A 22,481-nucleotide genomic window follows, 5' to 3' on the forward strand; every position below is an offset into this window, starting at 1 on the left:
AATGACTTCCTTTTCCCTTTCTTCGCCTTTCCAGCTAAGGCATGGTTCTCCTCATCATCAATCTTGGATGAGGATCCATCTCTGGTCTTTTGCCAAATCTCTTCTTACACCAAGTCAGACCACAAACACTCCCACTTTGGAAGCTTCTCCCTCTAATCCAGATCTCTTCAACTACCAGAATTAATCAATATCTTTTACTTCTGTGATGTTAGCAGAATTGCATATGAATGAATATGAACAGACACACGTGCATACTATAAAGAAAATGAAACACAACAACAATGATCAAATCAAAGTACATAAACACATTGATAACGAGGTTCACCTAATGTGGGTTACGTCTCTAGGCCCCTGTGTCAAGAGTGGGGAGGCCACTTCATTAAATGTTGCAAGATAATGATGAGTACATAGTACATTCTTTGTCATTACAAGGATAAATTCCCTCAACCATAGTGGCATGTATCTCCATGAGACGTTCTCCCTATAGGAACTCTCACTCAAATGTGCCTTCCTTCAACATGACAAGCTAATAAATTATCACATGACATGGCATACAAACATCCCTTTAACATAATATTAACAAGGATCTTGACAACAAAACATCATCTCAACAAATCAGAAGAAAAACATGACATAACTGCATCATATACCTCCACTTTCAGGGATGGACGAAAAATTCAAAACTCAACTATTGAAATGGACATCACCGCTGAATTCGTGGCGCGAAATTATGCCAAACGACTAAGAACTTTTCCCCTTTTTGACACTGTAAAATTCTAGACCCTCGAGAATCTTGAAGATTCCCCCAAGATTCCTTCCAGAAGATGGCTGAAAAATCCGTTGCTTAGATGAAGATTCTTAGCACAACACTGCACTCCTTGCGAAATTCTGTGAAAATGACTATAAAGTCGGCATCATTCCGACTCGGTCAAAAATCAGCCTCAAAGGGACTCTTTTAGATTCCATAAGATTCTTTGTTGTTGGACGCTTGAATTTCTACTGCTCAGATGGAGAAACAGACCATGCAGTTGGACTCCTGGCGAGAAAATGTGCAAAAATGACTATCAACTAGTCAAATTCTGACACTAACACCTCTGGCCCTCTAAGGGAATCTCTTTGTCATCTCTAAGATACCCTTGCTCATGGTTCCACTGCCCAAGCCGCTCCTCCACCGTTGGTACCCCGTTTAAGTGGCGTATGAGTGTTTTTATATAACATAGAGGGAAAACTTTCCAAAGAGGGGTCATTGGCCCATTGGTAAAAGTGTTAAGTTTGGAGTAGGGTGGTTGAGGGTTCCAACCCTACTGACCCCCATATGGCACGTTTAATTTTTTTTTTTTTGTTATATCCGCATCATAACATATTTTTGGCATGATGAGTTACATAACCATTTGAACGATGATCAATGGTGTTTATAGTGTGGCGGTTACGGTGTTCTGTTGGATGTGTTTTGTTGGTGGCATGTGATGTGGTTTAGCACATATGAGTGGGGCCACCCGTGGAGCGGGCCGGCCACAGGCCGGGCAAGTTCGATCCCCACCAACCCTAGTTTAAATGGCGTGCTGAGTGTTTTGAATCGGTCATAGGCTATTGGGTGGGGTCCTCGATTAGCCGGGCTCCGACCCATTTTAAATATAACATATATTCGTTGGTGGGTGGTAAGGTTTGACCGCTTGCCACCCCATTTTTAACACGTTTAAAATATAACGATGTTGATGGAGGGGTGATGGATTTGGTGGCCCGCCACCCAAAAAAATGATTTTTATTTATATATAGACCATTTTAGTAAAAAATCGTCGTCCAGAAATTAAGGGATATTATACAAATTAACGATTCAAAAAATTCACCCTTTTCGGTGGTCGAGATTCTGCCAATTTGTTGCATCGTTAAGACTACCACTTGGCCAAGTTTGACTAGAATTTTGACTGTGAATATCTCGAGCATACGAACTTGGATTTGAGTGTTAATCGCACTGTTGGAATCAGGGTGATAAGCACTGTGAGCTTGTCCTGGTTTCACTTTAATCCAAGGAATTTGATTTTTGAGCTTTTTCAAGGCCACTTTTGAATTTTGAGCGTGTCTAGAGCCACCTAGATCATTTCTCCCCATTGAGGAGATTTTGGTCTCCAAAAGCATGAACATAATCTGTAACTATTGTGTTACATTGTCTACACCACAAGTGTCATGACAAGTCACCCTTGTTCTTCAGAGCCATAAGTGGTGAACCGACACATGCATCATTTGCAAACCTGTAGTACAATATTTCCAAACTACATGTTCATTGACATGATCAATCATGAACCAAGCATCTCCCATACTTGCCAAGAGTTTATAAGACACACTCTTTGGTCAAGTTTACATCAGAATATAAACAAATACCCTAACTATTAATACAAGGTAAAAACATCATTGTTGCTTTAATCAATGATGGAAAATGCATTATCACTTTTACAATTATATTACAACACACGATTTACAAAATGTTGCCATGACAAGCTACCATGTTTAGTAAAACCATCTCTTACTCAAAAAATTGAACCACCATAAATGTGACAGTTTCACTTGTCGAACATTTTCACCAGTTGGTTTCTGCATGGGCACTTTGTACTTGCTACGTTGCTTTGGATGGAGCCCCCAACACGTGGCTCTTTGATGTCCACCTCTATTGCAATGATTACAAAAAGTCTTCTTCCTCCAGACCTACTAAACTTCTTCCTTCCCTGATGTGGAGAAGGCCTTTCATGCCTCATCCTCTTTCTTACTGCCATTCTCTTCTAGCACTCAACAACCACATGTTTATGTAAACCACAAAACTACACGGCTTTCTACCCCATGATTTTTGTTCATCATTAACATGCTTTTAATCAATTAAACTTTAGTATATTGAGACTTGTTATACCTCACTTGATTGTCTCTAGTGCTATCTTGGCGATGAGAGCTTGCCTTAGCTCTTCCTTTGTAATTTGCAATGTCATGGGAGGATTGTGATGCATTCCAATCATCCTCTTTCTCCGATGGCTTCGACAATTCCTTAGAAGCTACTGATACCCTTGAGCACACTCCTTTAGTGTATCCCAAACCTACAAATCGAGGTCTTTGCACAACTTCCAATGGTTGAGTCATTCCTTGGCCATTAACATGAAGTCCTCCTTTATACTCCATCTTGGTAAGGAATCTCAATCCAGTTCCTGAAATGGGTACCTCCATGTTTCCAACAAAAATAATGTCACGTGAAAATGAAATTGAAGAATGATCAACATTGTTTACCTTAGCTTTTGATTCTAGAAAAAGTGATGATGGCTTCGCTAAGGCTTCGTTGCACTTCAATTTTTCCAAGGCATCCTCTGTGGCGGCTCGTAACTGGAGCTACAATTCCTGCTTCTCCCCTTTTTCTTCTCGTAGAAGTCTCCTCAATTCAACATTTTCTACTTGAAGGATTTGATTGGTCTCCTCGTGTGAATGATGAGAAGACGGTGAAGAAGATGAAAAATCACTAGAATATGGAGATGGAGCATCATCCTCTACTCTTTCCTTCTCCCGTTCCTCTCTTGTGATCTTCTCCTCATAATCTGCATACATTATGTCCACCATGTGTGCCATCTTGATGAGGTCCTCGTAGATATCTATGCTGTTCTCCATTCCCCTTCTTGTTGCATGTTCAATCATTCATGTTCGCAATTCATATTAGCGAGAAGACCGTTCTGATACCAAGCTTGATCTGGACGTCTTTAGATATCATAATTAATCAAGATCTTTTACTTCTATGATGTTAGCAAAATTGCATATGAAAGAGTATGAAAATCCACATGTGAATATTGTAAAGAATATGAAACACAACGACAACCATCAAATCAAAAGTACACAAACACATTGATAATGGAGTTCACCCAGTGTGGGTTACGTCTCCGAGCCCTCGTGTTAAGAGCGGGGAGGTCACTTCATTAAATGTTGCAAGATGATGATGAGTACATAGTATATTCTTTGTCATTACAAGGGTAAATTCCCTCAACCAAAGTGGCATCTCTGCACGAGACATTCTCCCTATAGGAAATCTCACTCAAATGGGTCTTCCTCCAGCATGACAAGCTGATAAATTCTCACATGGCGTGGCATACAAGCATCCCTTCAACATAATAGTAACAAGGATCTTGAAACCATAACATCATCTCAGCGAATAAGAAGAAAAGCATGACATAATTGCATCATATGCCTCCACTTTTCGGGGATAGATGAAAAATGCAAAGATTAGCTGCAGAAACGAATATCACTATTGAATTCCAAGAGTGCCTGGTATGTGCTGCCAAATTCTAGATAGCTCTCATAAAGATGTGGCCACCCCGAAGTCTCGTGCCCACATGAGTTAAACACAGTGATCAACACCATGAATGGTGGTCGGCTGAGGCAATTTGCAACATTATTGTTGTTGCCCTTCTTGTACTTAAAGTTCAAATGAAATTGTTGCAGGTATGTGGACCATTAATGACAGAAATTGTTCTGCAACTTCCTTTGTGTCTGTATGAACTGCAGGGGTCGGTGGTCTGTGTGGATGACCATTTCCTTCCCTAGAATGTAATGATTCCATTCACGATAACCCTTCACAATGGAATACTTTTCTTTGTCACAGGTGGGATACTTTCAAATTGTGTGTGGAAGTGTCTCACTATGGTAAGCCACTATATGACCCTCCTGAGTAAGAACTGCACCAATATCATAGTCAGAGGCATATGTCTCAATATCAAATGGTTGTTGTAGGTATGGTAATGTGAGCACGAGTGCAGAGCAGAGGCGCTGCTTCAACTCGACAAACGCCTTCTATTGAATTTCAGACCAAAAGAAAATTGCTTTCGATCCACCCTTAGTGACTTGACTTAAAGGCCAAGTGATATGAGAGAACACCCAACATGAAGCTGCGGTAGAAATTGGCAAGGCCCAAAAAGCTGTGGAGCTCTATTAAAGTGGTTGGGGCTGGCCAATCCCGAATGAATTGTATCTTGGCTGGGTCCACATGCACACCTTGCTCATCAATGATGCACCTTGTATATTGAACTTGGGTCATGCCAAAAGTGCATTTCTCCATATTGGTACACAAGTTGTGTTGTTGCAAGGTTTAGAATACCTGTCAATATGGTGGAGGTGCTCTTCCGAACTCTAGCTGAAGATCAAGATGTCATCCAAATACACCACCACGAATGCATTAGTGAAGGGTCGCAAGATGTTGTTCATCAATATCATGAAGGTTGCAGGGTGCATTCATCAACCCGAAAGGCATGACCAACCATTCAAAAAGGCCTTCCTTGGATTTGAAGGCAGTATTCCACACATCAAAGGGTTCGATAGGCACCTGGTGATAACTTGACTTCAAGTCAACCTTGCCGAAATATTTGGCCCCCCTGAGCTAGTCTAAAAGGTCATCGATCTGTGGGATTGGGTAGCTACTCCAGATAATGATCTTGTTCAGCGCCCGATAGTCAATACAGAGTCTCTAGGTCCCATCCTTCTTCTGTACTAATATAATCGGGTTCCCACAGGGTGATGAGCTTGGCTTGATGTGTCCTTTCTGCAATAGCTCCTAAATTTGCCTCTCGGTCTCATCGTTCTCCATGGTAGAGAATAGATAGATCGGTCCTTTGGGTAGCAACATGCTCTGGGTCATATCGATGGAGTGCTTGACCTGACAGTGTAGAGGTACCCCCATAGGTGAGGTGAAAATGTCCATGTACTCCTCCATGACCATATCCATTTGTTGTTGTTGTGCGGAGGAACCCTGTTTGGAAGCCATGGCCACAATCTTCTTTTTTTCCCTCAGGGCGAATGTTAACGAAAACAAATTTCCTGGTTTGTGAAATGATCTTACTGCATTGCTTTGTAGATATCAAAGAGATGGTGGTAGGCGGGGCTACCTTTGGTATCCTGTACAACTTATTGCCCAAAGTAATAATCACAGAGCGAGGTCTAGACTCATATACAACATGTCGCTTCCATAAGTATGATTGTCCTAATAATACATCACAAACTTCAAGAGGAGAAACATCACACAATACCTCATTCGTGAAGGGCTTGAAGTTGTAGGGAAGGCGACATTGTTAGCTGACGTGGAGATCTCATCCTTGGTGAAGCCACCCGATGGTGTACGACTGTGGATGTGTTGTAGTTAGTAGACCCAGCCGCTTCACGAACTCTACTGAAATGAGGTTCTTTTGGCTCCCACTGTCGACAATGAATTGAAGCGGAGAACCCTTCACTCACATTTGTGAGTGGAAGAGGCGTTCCCCCTCCTCTGGTTCTCCAGGCTCATTCTTATGGATCTTGGTGGTGGCCATGGTGGCACTAGGCTCCGCGTCAATGATTTTCTTCCCTTTGTCATTCCCCTTGTCAGGTGCTAAGTCAGAGTCAGAACATGCGTTTGACTCAGAAGCCTTCAATTTGGCCACCAGTGACTATTTGGCTCGACACTCACTTGTGTTATGAGTAGATCTATTATGGAACTCACACCATTTTCCTGTGTCCTTCTTTGTCTTCGGGGTGTTGTTCTTTGCTTGCGGTTCTGACGAGTTGTCTTGGGTCGCCCCGCCTTGGCTTTGTCCTTTGATCTGTGGTTTGGGACGCCTTTCCCCTTATTCGGATTTGAATATCCAAAGTCTCGCTTCTTTTGTTGAAACTTCTGCTCAATCTTGACAACGTATTGGTATTCCAAGCTGAGCGAGGAGATGTCCAAGAACTCCATCTCGTCCTGGATGTATCTGTGTAGACAACTGCGATACTTAAGTAACAAATTTCCCTTAGAATCCTTAATACCTAACTTCTTGCAAAGAGTATGAAAAGCGTTGGTAAACTTTGGCACGTCCCTTCCCTATTGCAGTGTGCTCCACTTTATGTATTTATCCTCATAGCTGCCGACAGGGTAGTACTGCTCCTTGATGGTGTCCTAGAATGAATTCCAAGTGGGTGCAGCTGAAAATAGTGAGATTGTACTTTCTTCTTTCTCACAGTAGGTTTCCCACTAATCCTTGATATTAGGGATGACTTTGAGAAGTGCAAAATTAATCTTTTCCTAGCTGGAAAAATCATGAGCAGAAAAATATCCTTCTAGTAGATTTACCCATTTATCTATGGCATCTACATCTATCAAACCTTCAAATACGGGGATGTCAAATTTAACTTGTACCTTAAAGGGTGTGGCGCTTCCAGAGTAGTTTCTAGAAGAAGATGCGTCGCCTTTGGGTAGTCGCTAAAGGATCTGGGCAAAGCTGTCCATCATCGCATTCCTTTGTCACTTGAGGGCTTATTCGAGCAATTTTTTAAAATGATATCTTGCTCCCTCACCTTTCTTCTCTTTCTCTATGGGAGGTCGTCGAGATTTGTGAGGCTAGTCTTGCAAAGGTTCAACCTGTTCAAGCCCTAACTCCTTATATCCCGACCTCGTTGGGGACATGCAAAGAAAAACAGAGAAAGAGCAAACCAATTTGATACCACTAATCCGAACTTAAACAACAACACAACAAATCACAAATGTAACCATAAATACAGAGATGCAATAGAAATAACACTTCATTTCATTAATATAAAATATTGAAATATGGTTACAAGAGAATGGAAATAAACTAGCTTGGGTGATGGTAGCTTATTTCTAAGAAGAGATGTGGCAACTACAAGCCTCTGAACTGTGTTACAATGAGGCTTGGAGGCCTATTTATTATTGAGAAACAATGGAAAACCCTGAACATCCAAAAACATTGTAACAACCCTGAAATAACAACACATAATTAATTAGATTTAATCAAGCGATTTATAATCAACAAGCAATTTATCAACTAGTTAACATCAATTTAAAAAATATATGGGTAGAGAGACAACTTACCTGTGGAACGCTAGTTGAACACTAGTTGAATTCTGCGACCTGCAACAAAGTCTTGGGGACGACTCTCCACCCAACCGTAGGCTCAGTTGCACAAAATCTTGTTGCAACTCGCCACCCCCGAGCCCTCAATCAACGTACTATTGCCAAGGTATCCTTTGTCTCACAACACTATTATCCCAAGAGAATGGATGATGGAATCATGGAATGATGGAATCATGGAATGATGGAATGCCTCTCATCTTCCTCCCCATCTATTAAATAGAGCAAATATTGGAAGGGGAACCACATACACACACTCCATGTGTCAACATGCAACTTTATTGCTTTCTTGTTTTATTTCTTATTTATATTTATTTAGAGCATGTAATTAAATTATTTTTATTATTATTCATTATTTATTTACTATTACTATTTTTTTATTTTATTTATTGTTTATTATTTATTTAATATTATATTATATTATTTATTATTTTTATTACTTATTATTAAGGGACATTACATATTCCCCCACTTTAAGGAACTTCGTCCCAAAGTTAAATTTTTATTATTTATTATTTTTGTTATTTATTATTTTTATTATTTATTATTTATTATTAAGGGACATTACATTTATTTTGTTATTTATTACTTCAAGTAACATTTCTGACACCCTCTGCTGAACTAGTATAACCAGCAGGCATCGAAAGTTTCACAACACCCGGGAAATCCCAAGGAATCTCTGTCCTTTTTCCCACTTTCGGAATCAGGCATAAGCCTCCCACTTTCAGAATCAGGCATAAGCCTCCTCGGTCTGTATCCTAGTCTAAGGCTGGCCCCAAGGCTCGCGCCTGACTCAGACCTCATCTGCCCCCAACGCCCCAAGGTAGGCATCTGGTACATTGCTTAATGTCACTGGGCATCTCGCAAGGTTGGCCCACTCCCTCCACAACTCACTAAGGCGCACAACCCCAGGCATCGAAGTCCTTACACCCCTACCAGACTTCGACATCCCAATACAATACTAGGCACCTAGCCTAGAACATCAGGCACTTGGCCTCCTCAAGATGGTCCCGAGCTATCCATCAAGAGCTATACAAGACAAAGGAACCACTGGCATATATAGTGTTGATTGAGTTTGTCCCCAGCCCATATGGCGTTACTTATTCTCCCTCGTGCGTATGGGCTCGCACGAGATCATCAAATAAACTGGCCCTCTAGGCCCATTTGTGGAGTCCTGTCAATCATCACACCTCAACATGCAACCAATGCATTAGCTATACCATCATACTATCATAGAAAATAATCCCCATGCCAAGTCTTACATGTCATAATGAGAACATTCATCATTGTTAATCCAACATTATGATTCATGAATAATAACGAACTGCATGCTCATGCATGTCATAAATTTGTATGCAACTATCACATGCTTCAACTCATGAAATGCCATTATAAGTTATAACATCAACATATTTGCATCAAAGATGTATCATGACTTCACATAATAAATGAACCACATGTCAATAAAGCTCATATTATAGCATCATAATTCCTATGCCACGTTATGCATATCATATCCATCATGAGTATTCAACATTAAATACCTATCATCACGTAGTAAATGAAAATGTCAGTATACCTCGACATATCATCATAATGCCTATGCATATCATCATCATCATAAGGATACATCATCACTATAAGAACCACATGTGCATCATTATCTTCATACCATTATATCATGAAATAACATCAATATAAGAATCATCTCAATACTTATCAAATATAGAATAATACACTATAAACATTCTTATCATGATTCATCAGAAAAATCAATTTCAATTGTTTGTATAAACATTGAACAACAACTATGAACTAATATTATTCAACACCCATCTAGGATCTATGTTATCTCATCCGTATTATGCGTGTCATGTTTTCATCAAGATACCAATCACTTTCCAACAATAATTTCCTATGCTTTCTATTAGGAAGTTGACCATTTACATCGTAGGTATACTCATCTAAGTACATTGTTAAATTTCAATGAGCCTCCTCATCTTGATCCTTAATATTTTGTAAGATATTCTTCCTTCCCCAAAGAAATTTGAGCGAAATTCATCGTTAAGATATTATTGTTTGTACCATCATTTAAATCATCCATATCGTGTTAAAATTCCATGGTTAGTATACATATTTTTCTTATCCAAATGGCACACATACACGAGGTCATTCTTATTGTCTTATGTTATGCTTAATCCACCCGCATGAGGGATTTTTGTCCCTAGGTGATTTAGCCATCACCCGCCTAATTGCCATTGTTTATCTTAAAAATATTTTCTTATCTCATCAAGTTCGTTGGACTAGGGATTCTTCCACCTTACTCATTAAATATTTTTGTTTAGAATTTGAAATGCTTGGAACCATTATAACCATTATCATCCATGAATGATTTGGGATGCGCAATGTGTTTGGAAATAACTTATTTCAATACTATTGACACACTAGTAAGTTGTTTTAACTGAAGTAACGCTGGGTCATCAATCCACTCGTGAGTAATATTTATTCAAGTACACCCTTTATTAGCTCGTTCTTATTTCTTCTCCAATTCATGTGTAAACATTCACAAACTATTCTTATAAAATTTCCAATAATATATATTCTTACGCTTCGTGCTCGGTGTTTTCTCATAGTGTCTTTCTTTTTCCAAAAGTTAAACAATCATTATCCTTGAAATAATTTCCTAGTTTATCTTTTACCAATTACAAGTGCTCAAAAATTTGTACTTTGACACTTCTGAATTTATAGGTCATCACTTTGACCCTTACCAATCATTTTGATCAATCCACTCATCATATCTTTAGTCAAATTTTCTTCTCGATGGAATCACCCCTTCACTTCCTCATAATGAATATTCATAGATATAATTTATTTTTACCCTAGTCTCAATTACCTAATATTCCATGTCTACTAGCTTCAACAATGGAAACTTCTTCACTTGGTTCAATTTTAAAACATATTATTAAATTGTTACTAGTTCCCAATTAAGAGCATTGTTCCTTTTCATTGTCATCCTATAGGAATTCAGTTTCCTTGAGATGACTTTTATCAATATCGTGATCAGTTAACTTCATCCATGGATTGGAAATATTTTCTTCTTGGTAGGAATCATCCTCATTTAGACTTCATAGTGATCCTTATCACATTTTTATATGAAATACCTTTTTTATTATTATTAAATTCCATGTCCATTTTCCACCATGTGACACAAAATCTTTCTATTATGCTCCTAGATAGCCTAGTTTCTCTTGTTGATTACTTACACTCATTTGTGAAACTTCTACCCACTCATTTTTAGTGTTTATCTATTACTCGTTTCCATTCATCTCCCCATTCTACATTGGTCACAGTTCTGAAGGTTACCATTTGTTGGCTTCATTATAAAACCTACAAGTTCCTACTTTTCCTTTATTCCATAGGGTAACTTTATTAAATCTACATTGCTAATATTGGGAATCAACTTAGAAACTTTACTTCTTTTTTTTTTTTTTTTCTCTTTATACTTAATATTCCATCATCTCATTCTTGTTGCATACTATCTTAAATTATTTTTCCTTCTAGTTTTAACTTCCTTTGACGTGTATCTTTAGTGAATTGTACCATTATTCTCTAAATTTGACCTCTTATAATTTCTTCACATCTTGCATTAATAGCTAATGTCTTCAACTAGTTGAGCATATTATATGATTATACATCACTTCATATCGAATGACCTTGTCTTAATGTCCATAATTAAGAATTCATTACCATTCTTCCATCTTTAGATGCAACATCATGAAAGCAAAGACATCCAAATAATCTTTTAGTATGCATGAATAAGCTCCATAAATATGTTTGACTTTATTCTTTCATCATTATCCTAAAATTATATAAGACTAAACATAATTTTATGTCAACTACAATCTCAATTACAAAAGAATCTCACTATGTCAACATAAATCTATGTTGGAATCAAGTAAGCATCACTAAACTAAATATATAGTGAGTCTCATCACTCTTAATACTTATATTGCAACACTTCATCATGAATTTTCTCTTTGATATGCAATTTCAAAAACAAATTGTGTGAATGACAACATTTCTATTTTATAGACCTAAAATATTTAATTAAACTTATGAAAACAAATAATATTTGATTCTAATATCATGTTTTTCTGCTATGAATATAATAAAGGATGTGAAAGCAAACTAGAAAGAATTTTACCAACAAACTTTTTGTAGATTGTTAGCATGTTGTGAAAACCAACAAACTTTTTGTAGATTGTTAGCCTATTGTGAATTGTTTTGGTTGTAATGAACACAAATTTTAGTTCGTAATGAACAACTTTGTATAAACAACGATATTATTATTATTTTTTAATTCTCTTTTTTTTCACCAAAATTCAAATAAATTCTTAATACTAAATTATTTTTTTTTCTCGATAAGACTAATTCTATTAAGCAGTAAAATATTGTACATGAGGATACATTCCAGAGATGTAGGATACCGGCAACCGGAAATGATAGAACTATCAACCTCGGTTCTGGGAAATGAGATAAGCAAGCAAGGAGCTACTACTAGTCATTGAAAGCATAAGAAGCATTGAATGCTACCCTGAAAGAGTAGGGGTTTCAACACGAAGCTTTGTCCCTTTCCTTTTTTTAACTTCAACCCAACCACTTTGGGGTGGATGGGCGATTACAACTTGCAGATTGGGGTCCTCCACAGGGGAGCCTTCCTTTTCTGAATCCGAGGAAGAGGACAAATGGACACGTTTCTGAGCAATGGCTGAGTTAGAGGAAGGCACCAGGCCCTCAGTGGAAGGGGCCACAGATTGAGGGGCCTGATTCAATTCTTCATCGCTATCTTCATCTTCAGAACTGGAGGAATCAGAATCCCCGACTAGAGGAGGAGAGCATGGAGCCCATCGTTTGGACTTGGGCTTGGAGTCGTTGGCCTTGTTCTTTTTTGCCGGGCGAGATGGGCAAGTATTCTGCAAATGCCCAGATTGTTGGCAATGGCGGCACCGAAAAGTAGTGTTCTCGTAATCCAGCGTCTGGGTCCAGACAAAGTCATTTATCTTGAGATTGATTTGTTCTGGAAGACCTTTGCTCAGGTCTAACTCCACACACACTCTTGCATATGAGTAGAGACCTTTGGATACCCGCCAAAAATCTCCATGGATGAAGCTGCCTAATGTGTCTCCTATAGCTCTGAAGACACGAGTATTCCATAGATGAGCAGGTAAGTTTGGAAGCCGAATCCATACCGGTGTCTTGGTAATGACTGCAGTGGCTGGATCAAAATCTGGAAACCAGGGAGTCAAAAAAAGCCCTGCAGTTCCCATGAACCAAGGGCCCTCTGCTAAGGCCTTTTCATAGTGCTTAATGTTATCAAAGAGAACAATGAAATAACCTTTCGAGCAAAAAAAGATCTTACAATGATGTGTCCAGTTTGCATGGATCCATGCATAGAGATCCTGGGATCGAGGCCACAGTCCATTAAATCTGCAAATGATGGCTCTTTCTGCAAATTCTTGATGCTGGGAAGCCAGATCTTCATGCATGAGTTCAACAGAGGGAACTTCTTCAATTTTTTCAACCAAGAAGGCCTTAGATTTAAGGGCTTCCGGGGGTTTGGGGTTCTCAGAGTGAACTGCGTCCTTGTATGAGAAAGGCCGAGTAGAGGAGGATTGTCCCGCTGCACCTCCTCTCAAACGAAGGGTAGCCACCACCGAGCTGTTCCTGGAAATGCTGTAAGCAGAGAGGGATAGAGGGTTTTCCAGTTGTTTACCTTGAAAGAGAAGTCGCAGAAGGCTAGATGGGATCCCCATTCTGCGCTCTAGATTCAGTATGAGGTCCTGCACCAGATCTGAAGGGCGAACCCATTGCATGATAGTTCTGCCTGCAGGCTGAGCAATCTGGATCTGAAAGGAGTCAGATAGGGGCTTTGACCCCATGCAGATCTCTGTATCTGGCCAGCACACGGGTTTTTCTGCCTTCTGGATGACCAGATCTGGCTGATCTTTGTCCGATCTGAATCTGAGACTGCGATTCGGATAGCAAGTGATTGCCACAGATCCATGCAGAGACCCTGCCGATGAATCATTTTCCGACTCTCTCTTGCTTGATTCCAAGGACGGCACTGAAGGTAGCAAAGCCAGAGCCTTGGCCGTGGGATTTTTAAGCTCCTGCTGCTGAGGGTGCAGCGATCGAATCCACCGGGGGTTGCGCATCCGAGCAAACGCATCCGAAGCCCAGTTGTCGGTGGCGAGAGCGAAATATGCCTTCCCTCTTACTCCTCGCAAGACCCAGTCGGTATCATAGCATGCATGGGGTGCCTCCACTGCTGTAACGAATGTGCCGGGCCACACTCGCAATATCCTCCATGGATCTCTGATCTCCCCTACGAAGCTCCTCCTGGGCCGCTTTCTTACACTGCTGAGATGGGTTTCTTTGAGGGCTCGGGTTTCGATCTCGAGACCTCCAATCCCTCCAGTCGCTCTCCAAACGTCCTTCACAGCCATCGCCATGGCATAACTCCATTTGAACGCCAGATCTCCTCTGATGGGCAAACCGTATTCATGAAAAAGATTGTCGAGCTGCCACTCGGGCATCGATTCGTAATCGACCTTGGAATACCTCGGATAATGCACGGGCAGTTGAAACGCGTAGGGGCCGTCTCCCTCTCCATTTCTGGAGGAAAAACCCTTATTTGCATCGCCATTTAAGGACCCTGAAAAGGGCTTTTCCAATTCCAGGGCCTTGGCCTCGGCCTCCAGGGCAGTTGGACTCCTTTCCCATCTCAGCAGTGTCTTGCGTGTATCTTCCAGCGAACGGACGCACCAGAGGCCGCCTCCGCGCTTTTCATTTTCAGGGCACCGTGGCTCTGTCGCAGGCATTTTGGCAGGTAAAGCTCAATACTAAATTATTATTAAACACATTATAAAAGATTAAACTACATGAAATACATGTAAATTCTCAAGATATTAAAACTCATATATTTTACCAACAAAACAGTATTATTTGAACATCAAAGCAATATATTAAAATTGTAAATATCTTTAATATCACCCCAAAATGTATATAGAGGAAAAAATACATTGAGAATACTCTTTTGCTATTTTTCTATTATGGATATTTATTCAATTGAGAGATTCCTTGGCTCCTCGTCCTATACGTGTCATGACTTATAAAAACCATGGTTTGGATTAATTTTTATTCTCTTGCTTGAGATTCTGTCCCAACCTGCATAGGAGGGAGAAGTGAGGAACTTGATGCCCCACAATTTATGTTCTCAAATGGGAAGAATGAACGAACATCACTCCGATTGGATTGAATGTGCACTTAAGTTGGAACAAGTGCAAGCAGAAATGGAAATAGCTCTGCAACAGCTACGTGAGAGCAGCTTTTTGAATGCGGAGTCCTTAATGGATTCCATGCCGGAAAGCAAGTGAGGCAATTGATTTCTAAGATATTTTAATGACTGGCTGTAGTTAATTTCTTTCTAGCTTTTGTAGCGTGATTTAAACGGTAGTTATGCGATTTAATTGCATGCAGTCGATGATTTTCTCGATTTAGAAGTCTAAGGCGCCAGATTTAGGCTCTGGTCCAAAAGGTTCTTGAGTTTCTGAGAAATTACAGTCCGGAGCAACAGAATGTTCAGATTTCAATTTTTTTTTTTAATTCGCCAGATATCAGAAAACGACGGCTTTTTAGGGAAATTAGAGGAGCTTAAAAGCTCGAATATGGAGAAGATTGGGGTTGAAACTGAGGGAAGCTTTCTAGACAAGAGCAGATTCGGCTCTGAATTAAAGTCCGAGGATGAGGTTAAAGTGAAGCTTGATAGTGGGATCGCGACTTGTTCTCGGCCTGATGCCGCTGAAAAGATTCCGGTGCCACGAACGCCGGTGGTGGGAGATGTCAGAGATAATGCTGTTGTAGGGGTGGTGGCAAAGTCTCAGAAGAAAAAGGATTTGCTTTCGTCTCGGGATAGTGACGACGATAGTGACGACGAGAGTGCACGATAGTGATGACGAGAGTGCACAATTTGAATTACAGAAAAAGAAGAGGAGGAGGTTGAATGATAATCTAGCTCAAAGCAAAAAGGGTGTTAATGCAGTTTGGATAAAGCGTGCAGCTGATAGTAAAATCGACAGGCAATCTGCCCTCTCATTAGATAGGAAGCATGTTCATAAGATGTCCAGAGATTCAGCTATGAGTCATCAAAGAGAGATGAGGTCTATAGCCGTAAAACAGCTGGTAATTTGGCAAAGATTTATACTATGAGCAAATTTGACAGGGACACAGCGAAGAGCAATGCGGATGGTGTATTGCCATCTGCTCCGGTGGTAGAGAAATCTGAGAATGTTACTCAATGGGTAAGGCAGAGAAAACTTATGTTGTGGTATTATGTGATAAGAAATTCCAAAATTACACTTATGTTGGGGTACTACGTGAAAAGATATTTCAAATTATTACATGCAATTCTATACAAAAAAAAAATATTTTCTTAATAATCTATTATAAAATTAATATAATTATTTCATTCAAACTTTCATATTCAAAGAGTGGATTCTCTTTTAAAAAAAATCAAAATTTTAAATAAAACATTTTTAATTATTGTTAAATTAAATTTTTTAATAATTAAAAATTTAGCCCTTTTCTTTTCATCTCCAAATTCAAAGAGTGAGTGCTCTTTTCATCTTCAAATTCAAAGAGTGAGTGCTCTTTACAACATCGGATGATGTCGAGAAACTCAAGCTTTCCCAAACCAGTAAACCAGCTTATTTGCCTCAATTCTGAACAAGACTGTAAAGTCAGAGTTTGAAGATTGGGGCAAATGCCCACCGGAAAGCCTACCTCCAATATTTTTGTCCCTGACATCCATAACTCCCGAAGACCAAACATGCAATTGTCATCGGTGGATGACAATTTATCCAACTGTCTTTCCCCTGTTTCTCCTTCAACCCTCCTGAATGGAAGTTCCAGCAACGGACATTTATCTACACTTAAAATCTCCAGAGACTTCATCATAGCGAAATCTTGTGGCAAGTATTCTATCCCACATTTCCATAATTTCAACTTTTTCAACGGACTCGACGGTCCAAAGGAATCGGGCAGGCGTGTCAGTTTCCGTGAACCAGTGACTGACAAATCATTCAAGCTCTTGAGATAACCGAGGCAAGGTGGCAGCTCTTCCAACAAATCCTCTGTGAACAAATCCCCTCCTAATGTCATACCTCTTGGCAATTCTTTTAAATCTGTTCCCTCCAGTAATAATTCTCCCAAGTGTCGTTGTCGTGCAACTTGGGATGGCAATTCTTTCACCTTCTTACATGATGAAAGATCCAAGAATTCCAGAGTGGTAATGTTTCCAAGTGCTCTATTGGAAATGGTCAAATTGGAGCAATTGCAGAACGATAGATGTTTGAGTCGACTTAAATGCCCAAAACTATCTGGAAGCTTTTGCAAGCTGGAAGCACTTGTCAAATCGATGTGCTCGAGAGTTGTAAGCTTTCCGAAGGAATCAGGCAGCGACATCATTTTCTCACACCCTTTTAACTCCAAGTATTTCAAGGAGCGAAGGTAACAAAATTCTTCAGGCAAACTTTCCAGTGGGATGCCGTGGAAATGTGGACGACAGATGATAATCTTTTCCAGATGCTTCAGCTGCCCTATGGACTTGGGAAAGGCTGAAAGAGGAGCGATGATATTTAGCTCACGCAACTTCAGAGGCGCCTGCAATGTTCAAATTTGAGCTATCAAAAAGATGTATGTGACAATTTTCGCTTACAGATGGAATTTGTTGAAATTAAGAAAGATCAATAAACATACCTGAGATTGACGTTTCCACAATATCTCCAATTGCCCCCCGGCTATTTCTAAAACTTTCAAATTCTCCATCGGGATCCAGGAAGGCAGACAAGAATATGGACATTTTTTTTTTCAAAAAGAAAAAGCATGATGTATTATTCAAAAAGAAAAAGCATGATGTATTATATAAGATATATAATGGACAAATACATTTTACAAATAGATCTTCATAGGGGCTATTTTAGTCGACTTTGGATTTTCAGAATCCAAAAATTGACCAGCCCATTGAGCTGACACAAATTGCTGTCAAAAAAACATTGTAACCAGATACATTGTTAAAATAAAAGCATAAAGATCTCTCCAAAGAGAGTAACAATATTCAGAAACTTGTTCAAGGAGATTCCAAAATTGCTTCAGGCATAATCAGAGTTGTATAGAAGAAAAGACCAAAAAAAACTAAAGCCAGATGCAAAACTAAAAACAAAAGGATTTGAAATTAAAAACCTGGCAAGGAAAAGTCCTGGATAGAGAAGATTTCTTCGCCAGATTTTACCTTCATGTACCATATACCTTGCTCCAAAAGGAGACCTTCCTTTGATAAGGTATCTGCTTGCTGATTCTATGATCTGAATATGTGATGGATGGAGCATCCATCCAATTTCTTCCAAAGAAACCTGATTCTGTCCAGCCAACCTGTAAGGAGAGGGCATTTGATGTGGTTCTTTCCTGCTACAAAATCAACCATGACTTTTGAATCTCCAAAAATTGACACCAATTGAATGTTAAAAAAACGACAAAGGGATAAAAGGCCTGCAAGGGCCATCACCTCGGCTTTACTATTCGATCCCTTTCCTCCATTCCAGGCAATGAGAAATTGATCATTTTCTTTTATGATAATGTGAATGCCGCAACCACATGTGCCATTCTGAGCAGCACCATCGAAGTATGCTCTTGGAAGCATTGTGTGATTTTGTACTTGCTCCTTCTGATTACACCTTTTTTGCTTTTGTGGTTTCTGTGGTAAAGAGTCATAAAGAGCAATGATGCTTTGAAGAGTTCCCATAAAAGGCTCTTTACTGTCATTAAAGATAGCTTTGTTTCTCCATTTCCAAATACACCATAGAGCAATGATAATAAGAGGCCTATAGGATTCCTTTTGCCCATTCCACCATAGGAAAGCTTCTTTAGTAGATACATGAGAGATGTGAGGAAATTTATATTTTGCCAGATCTTTCCATATTTTTTGAGTTATACAGCAATTGAAGAACATGTGGAGATTGCTTTCCTCATCTGACTTGCATATAAAACAGAGGCCCGGGCCATGCCAACTCTTTTTTTTTTTTTTTTTTTTTTTTCAGATTCTCCCATGTTAAATTTTTATTGTGGAATACAAGCGAGGAGAATAGAATCCCCTTGGAAGGACATCCCGATTTCCAAAACGCTGGTGGGAAAATCGGCCTTGGTGGATCATTCTTTATCCCAATCAGATTCTGATATATATCCTTAACACGAATCTGGGAGGTTCCTTTAAAATCCTTCCAAATAAGGATATCAACATCCCACGTACAAAATATGCCACAGTTCCTCAAAGAAGTTCTGAGATTTCTCCATTGCCGAGCTAAGAGATCCGACATCCCCATACTGTCCACCTCTTTCCAAAGAGGGAGAGGGCCCTGCCATTCAACTATCAGTTTGTCCCAAGTGAAAATTCCTTTTCTATGGAAAAAATTTAGGAGGGATTCAGGCGAGATGATTTCCTCCTGTCCACCCAGGAATGGATCAACTCCAATGAGAATCCGGCTACCAGATTGAAAGCTCCAAGTTAAGTTGCTTAAAAAGTACTTTTCAACCTTACGAAAACTCAGCCATATTGCTGACCCATAACTGGATCCAATCCTCCCCAGTCTATACCAGTAAGAGATATCTTTGCTTGCCATGTATTTCTTTTTTATTGTGTTGCTCCAGGGGCCTTCTCCATAAATCCCTCTCCACAATGATTTGCATAGCAGCTCCTTTCCAAAATCTCGCAGGTTCAACAGGCCCCATCCTCCTAATTTCTTCGGCCATGAAATATCAGACAATTTAGATAAATGAAATTTCCTTTTTTCTGATTGGCCGCCCCATATGAAGTTAGCAGTTAACTTGTTCATCTTCTTTATAATGCTTGCAGGTAGAAAGAATAAATGGGCCCAAAAAACAGCTAGTTGTGTTAGAACTAACTGAGATAAAACAACTCTTCCAGCCATTGATAGGCATTTAAATTCCCATAACGATATCCTTTTGTAGTACCTATCTATTAGCCATTGCCAATCCAATTTTGAGTAACCTTTTGCTTTTAGCTGGAATCCTAAATATTTTATTCCATGCCTTATGGAGCGCGCCTCTATTCCAAAGAGAGAAGATAACCAATCTACTAAATCCATGCAGACATCATTATGGAGAAAGACTGACTTATGTTCATTAATTTGCATACCTGTGGCCTTTTGAAAACGTCTTAAGATGTCATATAAGCATGTCCAGGTGAATCTGCATAACATTGCAAAAATGAGTATATCATCCACGAAAAGGTTGTGTGAGATATAATTGCTTCTGCAGATCCTCAGAGGCTGGCACCTTTTTTCACTAACTGCCCTGTTTATATGGAGACTAAGAGTATTCATTGCCAATATAAACAATAGAGGGGAAAGTGGGCATCCTTGACGCAGTCCCCTTTCAGCTGGAAAATAAGAGGATGGTATCCCATTTATAATGACTGCATAGTTCACCCTCTCAACACATGCCATGATCCACTCTATTATTTTTGCATTGAGACCAATCTTTGCAAGTAAGCATCTGATGAAGCCCCAATCTAGGCAATCGTATGCCTTTCGAAGATCAATTTTGAGGATAACTGCTTCACTTTTTTTAGACTGCATGGAAAATAAGCTTTCTTGTGTGTTTGCAACAGCGTCCAAGATATTTCTTCCTTTTAAAAATCCATGTTGATCCTTTGTTAGAAAATTTGATAAAGTCACCTTGATTCTTTCAGCAATAATTTTCGAGATGATTTTGAAAGAAATGTTACAAAGGGATATTGGCCTGAAATCTTAAAAAGATTCCGCTTCCCTTTTTTTGGGATGAGGGCAATTAGAGTTGAGGAGATATTTTGGTGAATACTTCCTAATATTCTGGCACCTTTTACCATCCTTAGCAAGTCGTGTTTGATGAAATAAAAAAAGTGGATGAAGAACTTGATGGTCCAGCCATCTGGGCCTGGAGATTTATCCCTCTTGAAAGATCTCATTGTTTGTAGCAGTTCTTCCTCCGTGATTGGCTGAAAGAGGCGCTCATTTTTTTCTTCATCAAACATTTTTGGAAATAAGTTGATGCCCCATAAGATGTCTCTTATAATGATTTTGAAAGTATTTCACAGCCTCATCTAAAATGTCTTGTTGAGAGTATAAATAACCCCCTTTTCCATCACCGATCTTCCAAATTGAGTTTTTTTCACGCCTTGAGCTTGCAAACCTGTGGAAAAATTTTGTGTTCCTGTCCCCTTCCTCTAACCAGATAGCCTTGCTCTTTTGTCTCCAAAAAGCTTCTTCCTGCTCCAGGATTTTTTGTTTTTGTCTTTAAGATCACTCATGTGACATCTTGTATTGAAAGGAAGTGAATGTGTAGCCATTTCCACAGAACAGTTGTTCAACTCCCTTTGAATCTCCGTAAGGTTTATTCTATTTTGAATCCTCTTTTTGATCTGCCATTCTTTGACAATCTTTTGCATATGACAAAGTTTTTCCGTGAAGGTCAAAAATAGGGGTCTATTACCAGTTTCAGCTAGTTATTTCCAAGTTCCTTTCACAACATCATTGAAATCTGCTTCTTCTAGCCAAGACCTATTAAATTTGAAAGAGTACCCCCTTCTGAATGCCTTTTCTCTCCAGCTTAATAGAATCAGCCTGTGGTCTGAGATAAACACATTTCCAATTGTTGAGAAGGGCATGCCCAGTTTATCTATTATGCTGACATGTAGAATGAACCTGTCAAGTCTTTTTGCTATATATGCCCCATCACTCCTTCCATTATCCCATGTCGGGAGCATTTTGGATGGTCTAATGTCAACAAGATTTCTGTGTAATAATTCAAATCTTATACGGTCTGCTAGAGGGTCTTTCTTCCTGCTGATTCCCCAAGATTCATCAGCATTTAAAGTAGCATTTAGATCTCCTGCAATCATTAGAAACTCAATTTCTAAGATTTCTGATGCAAAAAGTTTTTCCCAAAATGGTATTCTATTTTTGTAAGGAGCATAAATGTTTAGAATGTTGATTGGGCATTCTTTCCCTCTAATTGAAGCCGATATAAGAATGCCCGCAAAACATCTGTACACCTTTGCTCTGACCCAATCCGGATTCCATAAGACCACCAGGCCCCCTGAAAGGCCATTTGCATTCAAAGCAGACATATGCCAAGAGGGAAACATTTTCTTGAAATTGGATATAGATACATGAGAGTTATGCATGGTTTCTTGGATAAAAACTATTTTTGGCTGTTTTGAATAGAAGAAATTCTTTAATTCCAAAATTTTTCAGCGTGCCCCCAGACCCCTTACATTCAAGGATATAATGAAAGTCATTTAGTTGTCTTTTCGACACTGCTTACTCTAAGAGGCCCTTCTTGTGACATATCAATTATGGGTACATCAACAAGGGAAAGATTCCGGACAGCTCTGCCAGATACATCTTCTCGTCCCCTGAAATGTCTACTTCCCCTATTGCTTTTCCTTCTCACAATAATGTTTTTTGTAGAA

At 39.4% G+C, this 22,481-nt stretch overlaps 1 protein-coding gene across 1 annotated transcript; it reads right to left on the reverse strand.

The window, feature by feature from the left end:
• Nucleotides 1-21,512: 21,512 nt before the first annotated feature.
• On the reverse strand, nucleotides 21,513-22,136 carry LOC149215047 (uncharacterized). The gene has a single exon (XM_089389602.1). It carries the CDS (start codon nucleotides 22,134-22,136, stop codon nucleotides 21,513-21,515), a length of 624 nt encoding a protein of 207 aa, XP_089245728.1.
• Between the last annotated feature and the right edge of the window lie 345 nt (nucleotides 22,137-22,481).

This window comes from Pinus tabuliformis, chromosome 1_1, assembly GCF_031772625.1.
Source record: "Pinus tabuliformis cultivar Carrire ecotype Pingquan chromosome 1_1, CPIR1, whole genome shotgun sequence".
NCBI lineage: Eukaryota > Viridiplantae > Streptophyta > Pinopsida > Pinales > Pinaceae > Pinus > Pinus tabuliformis.

Coding starts and splice junctions, on each gene's coding strand:
- LOC149215047 (XM_089389602.1), bottom strand. CDS start 22,136: ATGTCTGCTTTGAATGCAAATGGCCTTTCAGGGGGCCTGGTGGTCTTA.